The sequence below is a fragment of the Cyrtonyx montezumae genome, unplaced genomic scaffold, assembly GCF_038088225.1.
Source record: "Cyrtonyx montezumae isolate F1298 unplaced genomic scaffold, pur_monq_1.0 scaffold_30, whole genome shotgun sequence".
Taxonomy (NCBI): domain Eukaryota; kingdom Metazoa; phylum Chordata; class Aves; order Galliformes; family Odontophoridae; genus Cyrtonyx; species Cyrtonyx montezumae.
In genome coordinates this window covers 3,646,313-3,668,198 of record NW_027072035.1, presented here as the reverse complement: position 1 = coordinate 3,668,198, position 21,886 = coordinate 3,646,313, and the positions used below count along the sequence as shown (strand labels likewise).

Genomic DNA, 21,886 nt, shown 5'->3' with positions numbered 1-21,886 from the left:
CCTAAAGGATTTGGCCAAAGTCATCTCCAGGCCATTCCATTATATTCATTATATTCAAAAGGCAAATAAAAAGAGCCTTCTGAAGACAGAAAGCAAGCAAATACCAATACTGCCCTTGAGAGGGGCACGTTCTAGAGGAGTACAGACCTGTCAGCCTCACCTTATTCCCTAAGGCGAGGCGGTACAGTGACTACTCTGGAAATCAGTTCCAAATCTACGAAGGACAAGAACTGCAAATAATTAACATGGATTTATAAAGAGAAAATCCTGAATAGCAAGCATTCTACAATGAGGCGACTACCTAGGTGGACGAGGAGACAACAGTGATATTGCCTATTTTCAGTTTGGCAAGGCTACCAACTCTCTCCCATAATGATCTCATAGATATAATGATGAAATGCACAGCAGATAACCTTACACTTAAGAGAACTGAAAGCTAGGTGAATTTCAAAGCTCAGATGTTGCCATAATCAGCACAAATTTCAGCTGGAAAACAGTCTACTATTGAGTGTCTCACAGGGGTGCATAGCACAGCCAGCACTGCTGAATGACCTGAAGGATTGGAAAGAGTGTATTCTCAGCAAGTTTGTAGAAAATACACCTTGAGGAGTAACTGATAGACTAGGTAGTTTTGCAGCCATTTAGAGACCTTACAGGCTGGAGAAACCGGTGAACAGGAACCTCATCGAAGTCAACAGAGAGTAATGCCAAACCCTGCATATGGCAAGAATAATCTCAGGCACCCTACTATATGCATTGGAATAAAAGAGTTGGAAAGTAGCTCTGCAGAAAAGGACCTGGGGTCCTGATAGACAATGACTTGACCACAAACCAGCAATACGCTTTGAGGTAAGGAAGGCCAACAACATTATCGTCAGCATTAAGAAAAGCACTGCCAGCAGATCAAGGGAGGTAAGCCTTCCTCATTGTTCAGTGCCAGTGAGGTGAGATCTGCGACCCTATGTCCAGTGCTGGGCTCTTTGGGATAAGATAGACAAGCACTTACTGGAGCAGTTCTAGTAAAGAACTACTAAAATGACTATGAGATTGAAGCCTATGTCATACTGTGAGATGATGAGAGAAAAGGGGTTGTTAAACCTCAAGGAAAGAAGGTTGAGAATATTAGCAGTGCAATAAAAACCTGATTGGAAAGAGGAATACATAAAAATGGAGCCAGATTGTCTTAATGACACAACAAGAACCAGTGGGCACCAACTGAAGAACAGAAAATTCTGCTTCAGGATAAGTAAAAAAAATTTAAAAAACTTGTTCAATGTGAGAGTGGCCAAAGAGCAGAACAGGTTTAATCAAAATGTTTGCAGTCTCCATTCTTTAGGATACCCTAAACCCAAATGGACATAGTCCTTAGTAGTGTTCTTTGTCTGATCCTGATTTGAACAAATTTATTAAACTAAATGATGTGCAGACATCCTTTCCAATTTCAAGTACTACATGATTACTTCTTTTTTTTTAATGTCCAAGTTAATATTCACAGTATGGTTTTAATTTTAATTTTTAATATTTTATTTCCCGTGTATGAGCTTGAAGAATGATTTTATGTGTAGATATACAATGGACTTCTAGTGTCTAGAGTACAGAAGACAGTCCATCAGAAACGAAAAAAAGGGATCAAGAAACAAAAAAGACTAGATTAAAAACATACACTAGTAAGTACTAATCCGAAACCTGTTACAGAATTTCATGAAGCAGCATTATCTTTTCTCCTCTGAATTTTCTACTCGAGGACATTTTCCTCACTGAGTTGATTAGACTGGAGATGACATATACAGCAGCAAACAGAGATGGTGTTTTCACTCACACTAAACATGCCGGCTGTCATTAGACACCACATTCTTGAAGGGAGTGGATTTCCCTTCCCATTGGAGACAATTCAAGTCTCAGAATTTTAATACCGAACATGAAATTTGTGTACTGCTTCTACACAGAACTGCTCAATATTTTTTATTTTTGCCAAGATCACATTGCAAATATGAATTAGCATTTCAAAGAACAAGAATAAAAGATGGATTTTTTTTTTCCTTGTAAGTTAGTTAGTCCATGGGAATGAAAGCATGAATGCTTTAGGCATATTCTTTTATCCCCACTGTCCCACAGTAATATTGACACTAGCACAATTGACCCTACACTGACACTAGCACAACTGACCCTAATGTATTTAGATACAAGAAATTATAATCTAGTTCAACATAAAACTCCCTTAGGCAATATACAAAATTTCAGACAACAATATTCTACTTTTTTTTTTATATATATACCTCTTACACACAATCTTTCCTGGAAGTTAATCGTTCCCATGAAGTGGTTTGTTTTGTTTGTTTTTTTTTGTAATCTTGGAAGACACAATGGCTCTATAATTCCTTCAGTCAACCTTGGAGGAAGGTGTTTGTGATACTGTTTACTGTGTGCCAAGGCACATGTCCAGTCCATGAAAATGAACTACCGTGTGTGACTTCAAGCCTAAGTTGGGCTCTTCAAGGATGGAGTTCAACACTGGCACACGTAAGTGAAGCAAGTCATAGAATTTTGGCCAGCAAAGCATCGGAATTTCTGGACGACATTGCTGCATTACTACAAAAACTTTAGAATTCAGGTACTGGGAACTGCAATGAGTCTAAATAAGAGCCAAAAGAAAAGCAATCACCTTCGAAAAGCTGTAACTTTTAAAAATTCAGGAGAACAACAACCATCTTGAAATGAAAGAAAAAAAAAGATAAAAAAGAGGAGTCCTGGAGCAAAGCAGCAAACTTCTTAACAATAAATATTTGATAGATGGCAAGGAAAATATTTAAATTCTTCCATCATTATCAATTACTCAGTTTTAATCAATAGTCAGACTTAGCTCCACAGAACTGAGTAAGGCAGTAATCACCATGTGACAACTTGTGTTCCAGTAGGTCAAATGAACTCTGTCAAGTACATCAGTCAAGTAGTCACTTGGTCATAAAGGGAATTTTAGTACATCCATACTCTTTGACATATTTACCCAGGTTTAAGAAAAGCAGAAAAATAAACATTTAAAGCCCACTGCGTCTTCAAGTCTTACAGGAATGCATATATCCCAGGTTTTATTTTCAACATGAACTGCTATTTATTTTAAGTAGTATCTCAATATAACCGTAGCTTTCACTTTACCAGTGAAATATTCAGATCACTAAACAGACTGGATAAAATTAAAATAAAATGCAATCTAACAGTATTTTCTTAAAACAGACCATCGACCTAAGGAATATTTTTCTGAAGATTCTGTCAATCTTTAAATGAAACTGATAGGTTAGTAAATTACTTAGTAATTCTGAAACCTCCCTAATTGGAACACACCCTGATATCCTTGCTTCTCAAAGAGTGTAATCAACCTTTTCATAAAATCTACATTTCATTTTAAAATTACTGCTTATATTTCTTGATTAAACACATTTAGCAGGCACTGCCAATCACTCTTATACTAGTGAAGTCATGCAGACAGATTAACACTCAGACACAATTATCTCTGTGATCACTATTTCTGCATAGAGAATCTAAGGCAAAAACATCTAGGTTAATCCTCTTATGAGGAGATTTACAGAAAATTTAGGCCTGGGTGAGACTTCTTCAAAATCCAGCTGCTAACATAGGATGCATTTTCAGTAAATTTATTTGAAACAAATTGGCTTTCTCAGAGATAGCTGAAGTATACTTTCAACCTGTCTTGGAAATGGATTTCATGACTACCTAATATCTCTTCCAGGGCATTCTGTATCACAATAAGAGATATAATTACCCCTATAAAAACAACTGATTTTGTGTTTTGTTTTGTTTTGTTCTCTTAAATGCTTGTTTAATACATAATTTGCACTATACCTGTTTTAAAATTCCATGATTTGCAGAAAGAAGGCTTCTAGATTAGGCCATTATTTACTCAGGAAAAGGGTGAAATTATTTGGAAAAGGATTTACCTCTTGTTTTCATAATTTCAGAAAAATTTTACCCATTCATTTCTTCTTCAGATGGAATTAAACAATTTTAACCCAAGTAAAGATTAGTAATACTCATCTGGCTAAGATCAAAGCATCCTTAAAACAAATTAAAACGAAGCACATAAGCACATAATCAAAAGACCTAATGATTTTGAAATTGCTTTATAATACGAAGCAGGGAGATAATTAATATAATGACTAGGGTGATAAAGACATTCCATCTTACTTGTCCAGGGCTGTACTGGTGGGCATGCTCCTCCCAAATCCTCGGACACCCATCTGACAGAAGTACGGAATGCAAGACAGATTGGCAGCAATAATTGCCAATGAATCAGATGCGTTGACAAAGAAACCATTTTGGCCAAGGATCATATAGCGGTCCTGGAAAAGACAAGAAATACAAAGAAGTGTCTCAAATCATGTGTTTTGGTGAGAAGTAATCTCTTAGATGAACAGAAGACAGACGAAGGGAGGGGAGGAAGAAAAGAGGGGGAGGGGAGGGGAAGGGGGAGGAGGAGGGGGAGGGGAAGGGGGGAGAGGGAGGGAGAGGGGAAGGGGGGAGGGCTGTCACACTCAGATTCCTCCTAGCAAACAAAAACTCCAGATTAGTCCCATCCTTGAGCATCCTACACAACACTTCAGTAGGTCTGTTCCTGCCAGGGCATGCTTGCATAGGAGAATCCTTCTGCCAATGACATGCACTGTGTAGTGAGTAGGAGGGTATTTTGTGTTTAAGAGACCACAGAAAACAGCTTCTGCTCTTCAGAACCTTTCCATCATTCTCAAATTTTGTCAAGGCAGAAAGCTGTTTTTGTAATACTTTATTAATATATTGATAACGTCACAAAAACTAAAACAAGTGGAGATTATAATTCAGTGCTTTATTTAGCTACAAATCTCTCAATTTATTATGTTAACCAAAACTGATTTTTCCTTAGTTACTAATTACTGTGACAAGGCAACACAATCTGTATATGCTGTCCTTTCCCATCCAGAGAAGTGTTATACCAGAACAAAACAAAAACGGACAAAAAAAGAGGGGAAAAAAAAGAGAACTCTCATTCTGGATTCAAATCCCTTGCAAACATCTGCAGGGACAAATCATACCACACGTCTGATTTACAGGTATAACTGCTATCAACTATGCTTGAAAGTAACAAAGTTACTTTGAATCCTCAAAGACTTATTGAAAAGCCAATACATTATACTTACATGTCCCATACCTGACAGCAGACAAAATAACTAAGGTGAAACTTCCACAGTGATCAGAATACTTACTCCATCAGCATCAAAAGCAGCTCCAAACCCATATTCTCCACCTTTCATAGCCTCCAGCAAGGCAGTTGCATATGTTAAATTGGGATCAGGACGCTGTCCACCAAAATCCTCCAGAGGAATACAGTTTATAGCAGAATTTGCAGGAGCTCCTAATTCATCACAGAGGATTCTTCTCACATAAGGTCCCATAACTGCAAAAACAGAGATCTGCCATGGAATCGCAAAAACACACACTTGATATTCAGATTTTTAACAGTACTGTGGAGACATGATACAAAATATACTTTCAGCAATTCTACGTCTTTCTTATTAACAAAAAAGAAATCATTATTTCTCAGAAGAGAATATGATCACTCCACACAGATCAATTGTTAAGTCAGCATTAAAAACTTGCTTCTCCACTAGCAGAAGTGAGAAAGTAACCACTGAATATTGAAAAGATGCAAATTTTCTTTAGACACTTTTAGGGGAAAGTAGTTAATGTACAAACACAGGGGTATTCCTTGCTAGAATAAAAACAAGGTGCTATTTTATATGCCTTGGACTGCAAGTAACAGTTCAGCACTATCAAAGAAAGAAAAGAGTAATAGAATGCAAATAGGGAATACACTTCTTTCAGATTTCTCATACTGAAATTACAAGAGATTTTTCTACTGAAAATTTTGCCATATTCTTCCTATTGACAAGTAGGTAATAAGTAAAAGCTTTCCTACAACTAATTACAAAATAACTTTTTTTTTTAATCATATGTCCAAATAAGACTATGGTTTATGCTACCTTGTCATAACTAATATATGTTGTAGGGTATCTGAAAACATCACACAAGATCATTTTGTAGCAGCTTTATGTTTCAGCTACAGCCCAGATTACTATGCCGGGCATTCTCTTAATTCCCCAGTAAGATTTACCCATCCTAATCTTAACTGCTGAACAAATGTAGACGCACATCCATTCTTTAACCATTTAATCTACATTTTCATATAAGGCATATTCCTTATAGTTATATAAGGAATATACAGTTATAACTATATATACATTTAACTATATATATAGTTATATTCTTTATTTCCTTCAGAAATTAAAGGATCCTAAATACACAGCCATTATCAAACTGTACAAAAGACTTTCTGTTTCACAATTAACATTTTGATCTTATGGAGAAACTGTCATGTTAGTTGTATCTGAAATTTATGCTTGTGCATTTGGTGGCTAAATAGCATTTTTCAGTACTTTGCAATAGATGAGGACATCAGAGATCTAAACACTATTTCAATAACCTTCTCTTCAGAAGTCTATTTGATGAAAGTCATTTCATTTCTCATTGCTCAGCCAACTCACAGAGGACTCTTGGGTGCAATTTATTCAGGCTTAATTTTCACTGGATCACCATCAGAGAATGGCCTGGGTTGAAAGGGACCTTAAAGATGATCAAGTTCCAATCCCCCAGCCACAGGCAGGACTGACACCCATCAGATCAGGCTGCCAGGGCTCCATCCAACCTGGCCTTGAACACCTCCAGGGATGGGGCATCCACAGCTTCTCTGGGCAGCCAGTTCCAGTGTCTCCCCACTCTCTGTGTAAACCATGCCTTCCTAATATCTAACCTAAATCTCCCCTCTTTCCCTTTAAAACCAATCCCCTTTGATTCATTACTATCTGCCTGCATAAAAAGACAATCCCCATCCTGCACATAAGTTCCCTTTAAGTATTAGAAGTCCGCAATAAGCTCTCCCTGGGGCCTTTTCTTCTCCAGATCAAATAAGCTCTGTAAGCCTTTCTTCATAAGAGAGGTGCTCCAGACCTCCAAGTATTTCTGTGGTCCTCTTCTGGATCTGTTCCAAAAGCTCTACAGCTTCCTTGTGCCAAGGGCTCCGGTACTGGAAGCAGCACTCCAGGTGGGCCTCACAAGAACATCTGAGCGAGACAATCACCCCCCTGCTCTGCTGACCATCCCTCTTTTGGTGCAAGTGGAAACCACTTTTCCTTAGTAGGGGCTGTTGAGGCTGTCCTGTAACCTCTTTGATTACAATATTCATGGCAAGATCAGCTCCTCCTGATTGCTTCCAAAAGCAGAAAGAAAACTGTCATTGCATATATATGTCCTCTATTTCTTATCAAGAAAGAACTAACAGTGGGTTAGGCCCACTACTAGGACTGCCCTTGTTAATAACCTAATGTGCAGACCTTATCTTATTACTCTTTGCATTTCTAAAAAGCCTGACATTTATATAGTGTACCTTTATTGTAAAACTACTGCAGTGAACTTCTACTTTGGTCCTGTTATTATCTTATTTTCATACCTCCATTCATGGCATCAATTCTTATTTTAATCTGGTTGGGTCCAGTCAGCAACTTTCTGATTGCATTGAAGTCAAAGATATTTCGAAGAAGATTGAGGTAGATATCTACAGAATCAACAATTTCCACTAGAAAAAAAAAATAAAAAAACTATCAACAACAAAACGAAGTAGAAATACAGCCTGCATATGGAAACATGTCTCCCAGCACACTTTCACAACACATGTACCTGAACTAAAATAAAAGCGCACAACCTCCGTGTAACATGGATTGGCACTGAATCCAAAGAGACAAAGCAAAAGACTCCCACTGATTTCAGTGCATCTTTCATCAAGTTTAAGCCCTACATGCATCAGCAGCTTTGCCTGCTGTAGCACTGAAGAGAATGGAAGATGTCAATTTTGATAAACATTCACAATTTCTATTATCTAAAAGCAGTATCTATTTGCATAATTTCATCAGGAGAGACACACAGCCTATCCTTCTCATTTTTGGCACTTAAAAAATTGGTCTCTAGTTTACTGTAATTCTACCACCATATTTTCACATTTTTTTACATTACCAACTTCAGAAAGTTCAGCTCAAATAAAATGTGTTGGTTTTTTTTGCTAAGATATTGCTAATCTGAATAGTGATGCCACAAAGGCAGAGAGTTACAGGTTCTCTAGATCTGTCAGATATCAAACAGATCAAACATTAATAACTGAAAGTGAGTCTGTTGGAATCAAGGCAGCTACTATGGAAAGGCCATGCTTTTAAGTCATCTTGGAACAAGTAATTTTTCTGATTAAATTTAAAAGAATGTTATACAAACACCTTTTTATCTGGTTTCATAAATATGTTGACATATTTTAACTACAAGTTAAACTATTTTCCTCAGAAATGCTGACTTCACACAAAGACTCCAGAGTAAAATGAAACAACACAGTGTATAAGATACACTTAAATTAGGAACAAAAACAACAAAAATAGTTCCCATGGCTGAAATGTGATCAGTAAAACCTATTTGAAAATGAGGCAATTTTCTGGCACATGATAAAATTCTCAAAAATTCACTAAAATGATATTTCAGCACACCTTGTCAGTCCTGCTCACAATAAAGTTTATGTAGGCTCTAATTTTTACACAAATGAACAAATGCCACAACATCCATGGAACTGCTCATATGTGTTAAGATAGAGTGCATGTAAGATTGAAGTCTAAAAATTATCTTAACTCCTGCCAAATGAAATTAACTTATTTTCAGTTTCTCTAGCACCTCTGTAGCCTTGCTTTGAAGGATTTAGTTCATACAGCTGAGCAAGTTTTAAATACATCACACAGTATATTTAAAAAATGCAAAATTATTTTCATTCTTTCTACAGTTTGATTCTGCATTCAGACCTGCATACACTGTCTATACTCATGCACCTGTAGACCAATTGCAATGCCTCCTTAGAATCCTCTGGCAGCTATAATGTCCTAGAACAAAACATTTTTTCCCAAGATGCTTGGGAAATAATTTTTACTCTGATCAGAAAAAAAGGAATTATTTTTGACCTATTTTTCTGCTACCAGATGATTATTTGTTGTGTTTTCCTGTGTGCAAAAGAAATATAACGCCTACCTGTATCACCTAGTATTTTGAGATCTAGTAGCAGTAAGGAATTCTGAAAAAAATAATGTTACGTTTAAATAACTACTGTTTATCGTTCTGTAGCAATTCTACCACCTAGAATCAACACATGCATGTAGCATCTGTAAAAGCCTTAATTTATACCTCGGAAAGGTTTGAATTTGTTCTCTAGATCGAATTCTTGTCTTCCTAAGCGAGATAAATCAACTCTGAGATCAGGGCAAATGGCATATTCCTCCAAGGTTTTGCTGATTTGATAAATTTTATCTGAAACTGCATCCGGAGCAGGTCCTATAAGAGAAGAGAACTTGCTGGGTCATTTTTTTAAATGAAGATTCCGTACTTTTTTAATTTTTTTTCTTTTTTTAAAGCCAGCAAACTTAAGAATTTATCAGCTCTACTGAAGGATAAGACCCAAAAAATCGCACTAGTGCCAAGTATTTTTTATATTGTAACACATTTATTGGAAAAAAATACATGCATACATACATATATATATATATATATATTATTTGAGACCCCATATATATAAACACAGGAATACAGTGCATTCTCATCCCGTTTTGTTTCATAGAAAGAATTTTAGTCAATCAGTAGCCTAGAGAAAAAAAGTCATATTTCTTTGTGTTTATGACACAACATTTACATTTTTTCTTCTACAGAGAACCTCAACATATGTATTAATGGAAAAACTGCCTTTCAGAAGCAGCTGTCTCATGGGTCTTTCTGCAAATGCACAACTGTGAAGCTGAGATTGTCTGGGGTCTCAAATAATTTCCTTGAGCACAGATTATCACTAAAAGCTCCTCAACAGTTTGACAGTCATCAAGTCACCAATGCCTTAATAATATATTCATAAGAATAAAAGTAATTTAATCACTTAACAAGCAGTTGTGAACTGCAACAGCTTAAGTCACTGAGAAAGAGAAATTACATCTTGAACGGGCATTATTATTAGCAAATCCTGAAGACGCCCTATATTTTTAAAAAATCACTGTCATTCTAGTAAGAGTTGCAGGCTTGATGCAAATATAGCAGATGAGCTATGTTGTATGTCATGCAAGCATTCAGTCAAAGCTACAAGAGAAGACCATTCTGTCTCACCTAATTCTTTTTTGCTTATACTAAAGCCACATTTCCAAATTCTAACAATGACGTCCTATATTATTTTCACTCTCTCCTAATAGAATGCCTCCTCCTTTTCACTTCTAGATGCTTACCTCCAGCAGCAACGCTGCTGTATTCCGTGCAGCCCGGCCACATGCATCAGTGTCTAACATCTCAGGCACAGCAAAGTGTAACAGCTTTTTTTGGCTTAGCAAATGATTTCTTACTGTTCTATTCCAAAACCCCTGTCAGGTTAAGGGCAGGTTTCATTAGCTCTACATCAGCCTTGAAAGGAAGATTTTAAAGGCACTTGGAGATTTTCAAAAGGAGCATATCACACATTTATGAAGTGCACAAGGTTTCAGCATTTGTAAAAATCAATGGGATATGTTACATAATTATATGTGTCAATGTGAAAATTTCATGAAACAAGACATCATTAGCTGCACAGACAAATTTCATTATTCAAGAGCAGAACTGCAACAGTTAAGGTAGTACAGTTCTCCTCGGATAAGTGCAGGTTATTTTCCTGCACTTTTCTTCCACACAAACAATGCTTTTCTTCCATACGTGAAACGTGAGGTATACTGCTTACAGCACTTCTGAAATCACATGCTTTAAATTAAGCACCAGACAACCAACACAGAAACATGAGAGAAACAGAACTTCCTCACAGGCAACTTTATAAAAGGCTGAAAACTGTTACAATAATCTTGGAGACCAAGTAATATGAAGTAAATCCCCGAATTTTCATTATATTGAGATGCAATGCCATAAATGGGTTAATAAAAAAAGACCTACCTCCATTTGCAACCTCAAACTTGACTCCAAACTCTCCTCCAGGTCCCCCAGGACTGTGGCTGGCTGTTAGAATAATCCCCCCAGCTGCTTTTATCTTTCGAATAATACATGAAACAGCAGGTGTGGATAAGATACCATTCTGTCCAATAACCAACCTGCCGATCTAGGTGAAAAAAGATTTTTTAATGTTGATGAACAAACATACACATCAATACATTTGTATACAGTGACTAACAAAGCTCCTAACATGGAACCTATTTGTTGCAGAGAAGTACACTAACATGAGCTGCTTAGAGAATCACAGAACTGTAGGGTTTGGAAGGGATCTCTAGAGATCATCGAGTCCAGCCCTCCTGCAAAGTAGCTTCCTATAGCAGACTGTTCATGTAGGGGTCCAGACAGGTCTTGAATGTCTCTAGAGGAGAATCCACAACCTCTCTGAGTAGCTTGTTCCAGTGCCCCAACACCCTCACTGTGAAGAAGTTCCTTTGCATGTTAGTGCAGAATATCCTATGCTCAAGTTTATGGTCTTTTCCCTTTTTTCTGTCCCATTACATGCTACACTGGAGTGCTGATAACAAATTTTGCATGCTGTAACCCCAGGGCAGCAAGCAGGAGCACAGAAAGCAGCAATCTGCAAAGCTCCCATCACTATACTGGGTTATGATCCCGGTATCAAACCTTTCCAGGTATCCTTATCAGTCATCAAAGCCTCTCTAATAACAGTATGTTTCAGGGATGACTGACTGGGTGGAAGCAAGCAATGTTGGAGCTTCAATCAGCAAAGAAGAGAACAGCAATTTGCCTTTCGTGGAGGGGCTTTTCAGTGCAATTGCAAATATAACCACAGTACATTTCTAAAACGTGTAATCTCTGAGTCATATCTTTCTAACATAAGATACCCTTGGATACTCCCCTGCAGAAAATACCACTCCTCCTTCAGTCATCATTTACACTTTGGCTATTTCAGACAAACAGGGAGTGTTTCCAGGACATAGCTGAGCAAGGGAAGTTCCCACCATTCTTAAAGTCAAAAAAGCTTTCAAGTGGTGCTATGAAGCACTGACTCAATGTGTTTGGTATTATGTGTGGTTCACTACACGGTTCCAATTTCAAAACCTTGCCTTTGTTACCTACACAGATACAGTTCAACAGAACAGTTTCAGATAAACATGAATTACCTATGAGCTAACCAGACATAATAATTTTGATACCTAAGGATCTTTCTGCTGGAAAACAGGAAAAGCTACCTAAATCATAAGTAAGGTTCACATAAAACATTCAATGTTCATTCAATTTGCTTCTGGTAATTAATATGAACATGATTTGTTGTGCTGTCTTTTTCTGCCTGGTACAGAAAATTCTGCTGGAAATAATAAGATAAAAAAACAAACTCAAAATTGTAGTTTCTTGTTTTTCCACTGCAATTATAATGCTTTCAAGGAAAAACAAGTATTCAGGGGGACAGGGGGAGAAGGATAAGCAAATCACCAGAATCTATCTTTTTTAAGATGTCATTCTATCGCCATGGTCAATTGGTGAGAGTGGAGTGTACATCTGTTTACCTTCTGTACCACACAGCTGAACCTCATTTCTTCTCAGTTCAGAGGTACTGAGCATTTTTATTTACTAGTCATGTCTAATAATACAGATTCCTTAACTTGAGATCAAATGATCAGGACACCATCTTATTTACAAAAGAACCTTGATTATTTGTGAACAAACCAAGCCAGTGAATACAGATTTCCCTGAAGAACAAATTAAACATTTTTCAAGCACACTGTGACAGATTTGCTCCTGTCAGACTCTGTATTGCTTTCTGGCTCTGTCTCACTTGCCTTCCTCCACTTCAGGTTCCTTCTGAAGGTAAAAACTAAGCAGTAATTTACAGTACCAGTATTTGTATATCTCTCAACTTATAATAACTTACAAATCTCAGGAGCAACAACAAAGATACATTTCTTCCACTTTGTCTCCAAATCTTAGTGAAGTGGCTGATATTTCAGTGATTACAGAACCAAACTGGTATCTCTTGCTGATTAGAGTGCTCTGCATTTATATAGTGTTCTCAGCATCTTCTAAAACTCTCCAAATGCTCCAAAACTCTCCAAGTGGAGGTTTAAAAATCTCCAAAATTTACAATTACATTATTCAACTGTTTGAATAGAAACTACTTCAAAAACACTTCAGATGTAACCTCACTTATGACTGCAGAAATGCAATTCCCATGTCATGGAACAAGGAAGACTTTTTTTTTTTTTTTTAACATAAGTATTTCCATTTGCTGTGGGCTGTATTTCCACGGATGCACCTTTGCCTCAGAAAACACCCAGAACAGAACTCTGTCCAGAGTCCTCAAGGAGAGGCAGTGATATTGCTAGCAGTTCAAGTGTATGTCTTGAGGCACTTTCAGGACCAAGTTCAAGAAAAAAGGACTTCCTCTAGCTGAATTACTTTTATTTATACCAGTGACATATAAGTAGTAATTTAAAATAACAATAGTATTTTTTTCAAAGTGTTTTGAATTTGAGTGTGTCCTTTTATGGCTTCTTTTCAGGCTGAGCAGCTTTTGGACAACATAAGATTTCTTCCAAGACTGCTGTACAAGTGCCATCATTTAATCATCACTGCTCATTGTACCAAAGCATTAGAAGAAACACAGGTCACTGGGAAACAGGCTTTAGCAAACTTTCTTCCAGCCTATACTATATACCCTTATTATGGGAAATAAAATGAAAATTAATAATGAAAACATTTGCTTTGAACACTTTCTCTCCCTTTTTTAAACCATTATGCATGTAGAACACTAAGGCAAGTGAAGACTCAGTTTTCCAAATACAGCTGTCAGAAAAGGTTGGTGACTTTTACAACATTACTGTGGATTGTTAGGCAAAAGGATGATGACAGAAATCATGTTTTGCTGAATTATGAGGTAATAAATATTATGAGGTAATTTATATTTGCACGCAGGGTATGTCATGAAGTCTTCCATACTTCTACATGAGGTTTAGATGTTTTGTAAGCACACTGAAATACTGTTCTGATGTAAGCAAAAACATGCAGATTTTTCAGCATGAACAAATTATCTGGCACTGTCTCTTCACTGCATCTCCACTTTTCTCCTGTTTAACACAAAGCAATTTTCCCATTTTTCCGGATGCTCAGCATTAATACAAATAGGACTATTTTGCTTTGTTTGCAATATTTGTGACAGGTTATTTGTTCAGGTTACTATTTCTACACTACTTAGAATTACTGCAGAAATATAATAGGAATTGTTTAATTCCTGTACTGTACAAGTACTGTAATACTTAGTATTCTAAATTAAATAGGAAAGTGAAATAATGTCTTATGATATCCTATTTTGTTTGCTGTGACTACTGCAAAGAGCTTCACTTTACATATATGTCTTCAGTGCTTTTACGAAGCTCTGAATTCAGACATTCCTTAGAAACATAAACATATTCCTCTCTTCATTTTGATGACAGGAATGCAATCTCATCCACTCTCAGCCCAGTTACTGTTCATTATGTCTTTGAAGCAAGTATTAAGCTGATACCTAGTTAATTTTAATAAATGAACTCTCAGATGTACAGTCATCTCTGGGCTAAACCAGCAAGCAAATAGTGTCCACGCACTCACTCACAATTAAAGTTCCAGTAATATCCTTCTGAAAATCTTGAAGTTTCATAGCATGGAAGGATAATCTTTGGAATTCAAAAACTCGCATGGCTACGAGCTCACAGCTTGTAATGTCTCTTCTAATACTGTGCCCCATGCCATGTACTATTTTGTCACTCACACCACATCCTATTTTGTTACTCTACTTTTAGTAGCAACAGCAGCAACAGAGATCATGGCCTCAGCAAACTCTCAGGGCTGAGAGTATAATCGCTCTGACAAGTATTTTGCAACACTTCTATGCAACATTACCACATGCAGCTGTATATTTTCAGATGATTGTGCAGACCAAAATGGAGTCGTTTAATGTTTTTTTAATTCATTTTCCCAGTAATTTTTCTCTCACACACCTAAGCCAATTGAACTTCATATAATATAAAGCAAATGCATTATATACTGAGCACTATGGGGATACACTGTCTTCTTCTCAATAGCACCCTAATGGTGACTTAGTGTCACACTTCATAGAAGCAAGTAAGTCAGCCATACAGGTGCATGTAGGAAAGACAAGATTATCATGGGAAACAAAAATCAACATGGCATTGCAAAAGCAACCGGGAAATTCTTTGCCATCTCAAGCTTTTACAGCATTATTACTAATACTTCATGATCTCTACAATGTTGCTATGAATTTCCATAGGCCAAGTATGATCATCAATTCATCTGTTTCTGATCAGATCCAGGTATCAGTTTCTAATTCAGTCTTACTCTAAACTTTGCTTCAAAAATAAAGCACCACACCCAGCTGATGGCTCTAATGCAATACGTGCATTTAATCCATAGTGATGTTAGACATGATGGAGCCTTTTACCTAAGTTCTTTCTGATATTCAGAAACAAAAACTACTGACAGGTGGCAGATGAAAAGGGGGATGCAGCCTCAAATATTCTTCTACCATCTCACTTCTCAGAAATGCCTCCGGCAACCTGGACTGCAACAGGACCTCACACTCCCACGACACACATCCTCTTACCAAAATGTGTTTGCTGTAAACCCACCCGTGCACTCTGTCAAAGGATGACCACAAGTTGGCTGCTTACAGCTGACCTATACTACCTTTCCAAACAGAAGGACATGATGAATCATGTGCTGATAGCCACAGTGTAGCACACACCACCCTGCCACTGCCAGCAGTGGAAGCCCAGAAGCTGCAGCCACGGTGTACCTGCAGCCCCAGCTCGTAGGGTGAGCAGAGGACTCAGCGATGACAGGAAGGCAGGGCAAGCAGCAGCAGCTGACTGGGCAGGGGGCCTCAGCTCATTCCTTTGTCCTGGGGTTTGTGCCAACTGTGCTAGGCTGCTAAGGCAGGGAGAATGCGGGGTGAGTCACCAAATTAGAACAAGGAGAACCTAACGACTCTAAAGGGCAATATGCTTACAGCTGATAATTGAAAATCCCCTTTATTTTTGTACCCGGCAGGCACAATTAACCGAAGAACTTCGTATGTGTCTTCCAGGAAGGAGACTCTGGCTCAGTTTTTCAGCACTACTTGGCCATCACTCTCTTTGAACTCCACTGAGGTTAAAGGTTTTCAGGGCAGCTTCAAGCTTCCATATGTTTAATCTTACTCTGCCTTTGCCAGCTTGCTTTTTTTTTTTTTCTTTCCCTTATGATGCTGGCCAGGCTCCCTGTAGTGACATTCACCTTCACCAAAGGGATAGGTATTTGCCCTCAGCACTATTCATGTTTTCCACCTGAATCATACAGGACAGCACTAAACAATGCCTTTGGGGAGGCTTAGATAAATTCTCAGTTCTCAGCTGTCATATATTAACAGTCAAAGAGTAAAACATGTAATGAGTATTCTTTGGGGGAACAAAAGTGAGGCATATGCATTTATAGTGTGCTGCAGAGAAACAGAGAAGTGACAAGCAGGGCGGAGGGGAATGGAGCACTAGCACATAGGAGCAGGATCAATGTCACCCCCCAAACAACACCCTCCTGAATTTGTCAGGACTGTGTCCCCAGCCAGAGTATGGTGCTTGAACTCAGGAATCTGTGGGAACTGCCAACAGACACTCTTGTTTCTTGGCTTAAGAAAACAGTAAGGAGAAACTATGCTTCCAAGAAAGTTGCAATAACTTAAGGAAGCGGAAGCCCTGTTAGAGCAAAGTGACAGAAATCTGCCAAACTGAAAACCGACAAAAATCTAATATGCAGGGGGATGGGGCAGAAAAAAAATGGGAAACGCAACATGAGAAGCTGGAAGGAGACAAGCTGACAGCAACATTAACCAGGAGGGAGTCCTGAGTGCAGCTGAGCCTGGCTGAGAACCCCATAGCCTTCTAAGCACTATGTTTCTGGTCTTCCCAAATCTCAGTCCCAGTGGTGTCGCCTTGCAGCTGCAGCTTGCTCTGTGCATACAAAAGCAGTGGTCAACCACAGGCTTGGCAGAGTAGCCCCAGCTGCACTTTCTCCTGCCCACCCTACAGATGATCCTGGCAACAGAGCCAGTGTTTAGAGGAGCTGAGGTGAAGCACTCCTCTGGGCCTCCGACTGCTCCTCACTGCCTGTGCTCGCTGGAGCATCATGTTAGCATAAAAAACAACAGCAGCAACTTGAAGAGGAACATTAATTTTACTAAATCTAACAAAATCAAATAGACAGAGAGGCAACCAAGGTATAAAGACGTCAACAATAACTACAGGGGAAGCACACGTGCTTTATCTCCCCGGCAGACAGAGAGAAAGCCCCTCAGAGAGAGCAGCTGGTGTTCGTCTGCAGCTCCACCCTCCAGCATCAACTCTTCACTCCCAGCGACTGCTCCTCACTGCCTGTTCTCGCTGGAGCATCATGTTAGCCGTTAGAAGAGACAGCTGCTTCAACTCTGTTTTGGGGAGCAGACTTCAAGCCCGCACTGGCTGGTACTTTCAGCTTTCTGTATGCACAAACCGGCAAAGGAGCTTGCACATCTCTAAGAGAAAACATCAATTCCCCTCTTGAGTTTTCTCAACTTTAAGCAAAATGCACTGTAACCCATCTGATCAGATGGGCTGTCACCACCGTCTTCACTATTATCTCATCCATTAAGTGAACAGAGAACAACCGTTTTATTAAGATGCGGCCAAAATGCTGAATTCCTCTTCCTTTAATAAAACCAATTTCCTCGACCGTGTGAGTACCGAGCACACATCTGACGCCCTCGCTTCCCACGCACTCCTTTCTGACTCTGCTAAACCTTCCCCGCAGAGCCAGGCGCGTTTTTCAGCTTCCACTCCTGATTCAGTCCCACTCAAGACGTGCAGCACTGCGGTCGGCCCGCAGTACCCGGGGCTGCCACGAGCACCTGGGTTACACGCAGGTACTGCACCGGGCTCGCCCAAACCCAGCGGAGCAGCCTGAAAGACGCGCGCAGAGCACCGGCAGAGCCGGGAGGCACCGCCCGGGGCTCTTACCCCGTTGGCCGCGGCCATCTGGACGACGATCTCGATGGCCGTCTTGCTGAAGTAGCGGCCGTCGCTGCCCACCACCATGGTACAGCCCTGGCGGTCGCGGAGGTCGACGGAGGAGAGAAGACTCTGCACGAAGTTGGGCAGGTAGTTGCGCTGGCTCTCGAAGAGCCCCGTGGGCCGCCGCAGCCCCCCGCCGCCCGTCGGCCGCTGGTCCTCGTAGGGCGTCGTCTGCACCGTCAGCACCGGGATGGGGTTCCTCTCCATGGCGACGCCCGGTGCCGCCCGCTCGGCCGCGGCTCCGCGGAGAAGCGGCTGTCTCGCGCGGGCTCTCGGCCGGCGGCGAGGCGAAGAGAGGCGGCTTCGCCCGCCCAAGCTGCGCGGGTCGGGCTCCCTGACGGCCGGCCCCCGCGGTTTGGAGGCGGGCCGGCTCGCCCCACGGCGGCCCGGGGGCGGTGGGAGCCCGGCGCTGCGGTGGAGCCGGGGGCAAAGCGAGGTCGCGCCGCCCCTTCCCCGGCCCGGCGGAGCTCCGCCGGCGCCGCGCTGCGCGGGGAGCCGCGCGGGACCTTGCCAGAGCCGTGCCGTCAGCGTGCGGCGGCCGCGGCCAAAAATAACCCTGGAAAGCAATGCCGAGAATCGCGGTCTCCTGCCAGGGATGTAACCGGAGGCTGGGGGAGAGGGAGAGCCAGCGCTGCGCACTTGCTCAGTGGGATCACGCTCTTGTCAGCGCCGGAGCCGGCCCCGGCCGCCCCGTCTTCCTTTGAATCCTTCCTGCACTTTTTGAATGCTCATCCAATGCTCATATTGCTTGTGTTGTCTAACTCCCTGAATATACTCCCCATCAGCACCTGTATTGATAATATTTTGAGAAAGCCTTCTCCAGAGCCAGAGAATACTGACTGGCGGGGAGTTTAGAAGGACTTAGAAGAGACATCAGAGAAATGGGCATCACCGGTGTCATGGGACTTTTCTCCTTAACACCTGCAAGATCCTGAGAACTTAAGCAGATATTTGAGACAGGGATGTTGCGGCTCAGACAGAACTGAGGAGGCCCAAATTATTTGGAGTCTGCCTTACGCTTACCGGGACTTATTCAGTACTATCCCAGAGAAGCACAGAGTCTCTGAAATTGAGAGTCTCTGAGCTGAAAGGGACAGTCTCCGGATCCAGAGAGAGAGACTTCTGGCTGACAAACAGACTCTCCAGTCCAAATTAGACGCTCTCCAGACCAAGCAAGGTGCCCTCCCATTCAAACTCAACAGCCTTCAGTCACAAAAAGACAGTCTCCAGACTGAGAGAGATGTCCCCCAGTCCGAGTTCAGTTATGCAACAGATTGGTTACCTGGGAGGGAGGGATGGATTGATGGATTTGACAATCAAAGGAAAAGTGGAAAGCTATGCAAGAAAGTTTAATAGCAAATGCTAAATCCTTGCTGTGATTACAAGACTGGCAAAAATCAGTGCTGACTTATTATTTAGAGAGCATCAGGGCAAAGAAAGTGCCAGTCTTTCAACATCTTCTCCGCATAAACCTGCTGTAATTTATGGCCTCTTTTCACAGATGGCAGAAACAAGTCTTTTCCCTATCAGTATTTCTGCAAAGCTAAACGATGTCACTAACATCAGCTAAGCCTAAGTCAGAATGGAAGGATTTTGTTGTGGTTGATCGTAGACCGTAAGAGCCTCAGGAGTTTAACTGTTGAGACTCAGGAGTTTAACTGTTGAGTACTCTGGACAAGGAAAAAGGAACTACCATGCTGTGTGTCGCTCACTCTTTTTTATCATAAAAAGCTTGTAGAGTTTAGCACGAAGCTTAGCTTGCAGAGTGCCCCGCCCACGCTCTGCCTCACAAAGCAGTTCCAGGGCCAGGTTGGGCAGCACAGTGATGTCATCACTGTGGTGCTGTGAGATCAGAGCGGTGGCCCCAGCTGAGCCAAGGCGGTCTTGAGCAGTGTTTAGCGATGGCTGACGACAGCTCTCTCTTTGTCCTTTATACCCTTGACCTACTATATAGCCTCATATTCCTGGTGGCAGAAATATTCCTGTTTAGAATCATCTGCCAACTACAGGTAGTGGAGATTGGAGGATGGGGGTGGCTCCTGCCTGGGGGAATTGGGGCTGGGGGAGTGGGGAGCAGTTCTGCGGGACCCCCAGGAGTGTGACTGAGCCATGTCCATGTGCCCACAGGCTGGCAAGCGACGCCTGATATTGAAGAGATGGTGGCAGAAAGCAGCGGCACCAGAGCCAGGTGGGTAGGTTGACAGTCAGCCCAAGCCCTGGGCTTGTGCAGAAACATCCATCTGCAGGCAGGGCTGAGCTTCTGAGCTCAGCTGGGAGCAGCTGAGCCCTGGCCCAGAACCTGGCCCAGAGCAGCCTGGCCGGATGGGCCCAAGGCATGGGTGTACAACCTACTGGCCTCCCTGGGCTGCGCTGGGTCAGTGATGTGAGTTGCCAGCTGTTCCAGGCTGCAGGCTGGACATGCCTGGCTTCAGGCATCTCCAGAACCTCGGTTCCGCCGTGGCTTAGGGTCCCTCCGTGTCTTGCAGGTGCTGAGAGAAGGGCGGCCAGGCACAGGAGGACACACAGCAGCAGCATGAGGAGCCCCCACCTCCCAAGCTGCCAGCAAGGCAGGAAGATCCTGGCCAGCTCCCATCTAGTTCCATTACAGGAAAAGGCAGCGACGACTCCACCAACGTGCCCAGCTAAGCACCCACAGAGTCAATGCCACACTACACCCCCACATTCATGTGGGAATGCTGAAACCCGCAAAAATATCAGGATGCATATTGCTTGGAAAGCACTGGAAGTTCGTCTGGGGACCCTGCCCGTGTGGGTCTTGCTCTCCCAGCAGCAGGCAGGAAGGCAGCACTACCCCACCCTGCTTAAGCTCATCAAGCCAGGGCAAATCCAGCCTCTGCGGCAGAGCCCCTTGCGGCAGGCCAACGGTGATCGCACTGCTGACAACATTCTCAAGAGGGTAAGAGCTGAAAGAGTGGGCGGATCCCAACCCTTCTGAGAACTCCCAGTGCCTGCTGATACCATGCCCCCCACCACTTAAGTGTTCCTGGAACGAGAATCATGCTGGGAAGGCCAGTGATTGCCTACCCGTTCTCCAGGACCAGGCTGAGCCACAGGTGCTTCCCAGGGAGAGGCAGCAGTGCCACCCTGAGGTGTCAGCAGATATTCCTTTGCCTGTGAGCCCTGCAGCAGACAAGAAACAAGAGTGTCCCACAGCTACCGCAGCACTTCCTTGCCCAGCCAACACACCACTGCAGAAGGACATAGACTGTCAGACACCTCAGACCTTCACGTGGCTGACGCTGACGTCAGAGCCAGGAGAGGGCCCTGCAGTGCAGTGCCTGCAGTTGCCTCAAAGCTGCAGCTCAGCTGGGAGGTTTTCACAAAGCTCTCCATGCACATTGCTAGAAAATGCCTGGAGGTAAAGCTTCATTGCTTCCCTGCAGCAGTGCAGAAGTCCACAGAACGGCTGCGGTGGCAGCAGAAGCAGCAGCAGTTTCCAGAGCTTGTCACTGCCTTCAGCCAGGCTGTACAGCAGTGCCTGCCATGTGGAGCAGGATACACAGCAGCAGCATGAGGAACCCCCACCTCCCAAGCTGCCAGCAAGGCAGGAAGATCCTGGCCAGCTCCCATCTAGTTCCATTACAGGAAAAGATAGCTATGACTCCACCAATGTGCCCAGCAGGGCATCCACAGAGTCGGTGCCAGACTATAACCCTGTATCC

At 41.9% G+C, this 21,886-nt stretch overlaps 1 protein-coding gene across 1 annotated transcript in view; it reads right to left on the bottom strand.

Moving 5' to 3' along the window:
* The window catches only part of PGM5 (phosphoglucomutase 5), a 67,338-nt gene extending 48,758 nt beyond the window's left edge, over window positions 1-18,580 (bottom strand). Inside the window, exons 1-6 of the mRNA XM_065744204.1 lie at window positions 18,150-18,580; window positions 11,074-11,236; window positions 9,310-9,456; window positions 7,553-7,678; window positions 5,253-5,443; window positions 4,201-4,355 (exon numbers count right to left, since the gene is read on the bottom strand). Coding sequence (XP_065600276.1) covers window positions 4,201-4,355; window positions 5,253-5,443; window positions 7,553-7,678; window positions 9,310-9,456; window positions 11,074-11,236; window positions 18,150-18,410 — 1,043 coding nt within the window. The 5' untranslated portion in view covers window positions 18,411-18,580. The remainder of the gene's footprint in view (window positions 1-4,200; window positions 4,356-5,252; window positions 5,444-7,552; window positions 7,679-9,309; window positions 9,457-11,073; window positions 11,237-18,149) is intronic.
* Window positions 18,581-21,886: the final 3,306 nt, after the last annotated feature.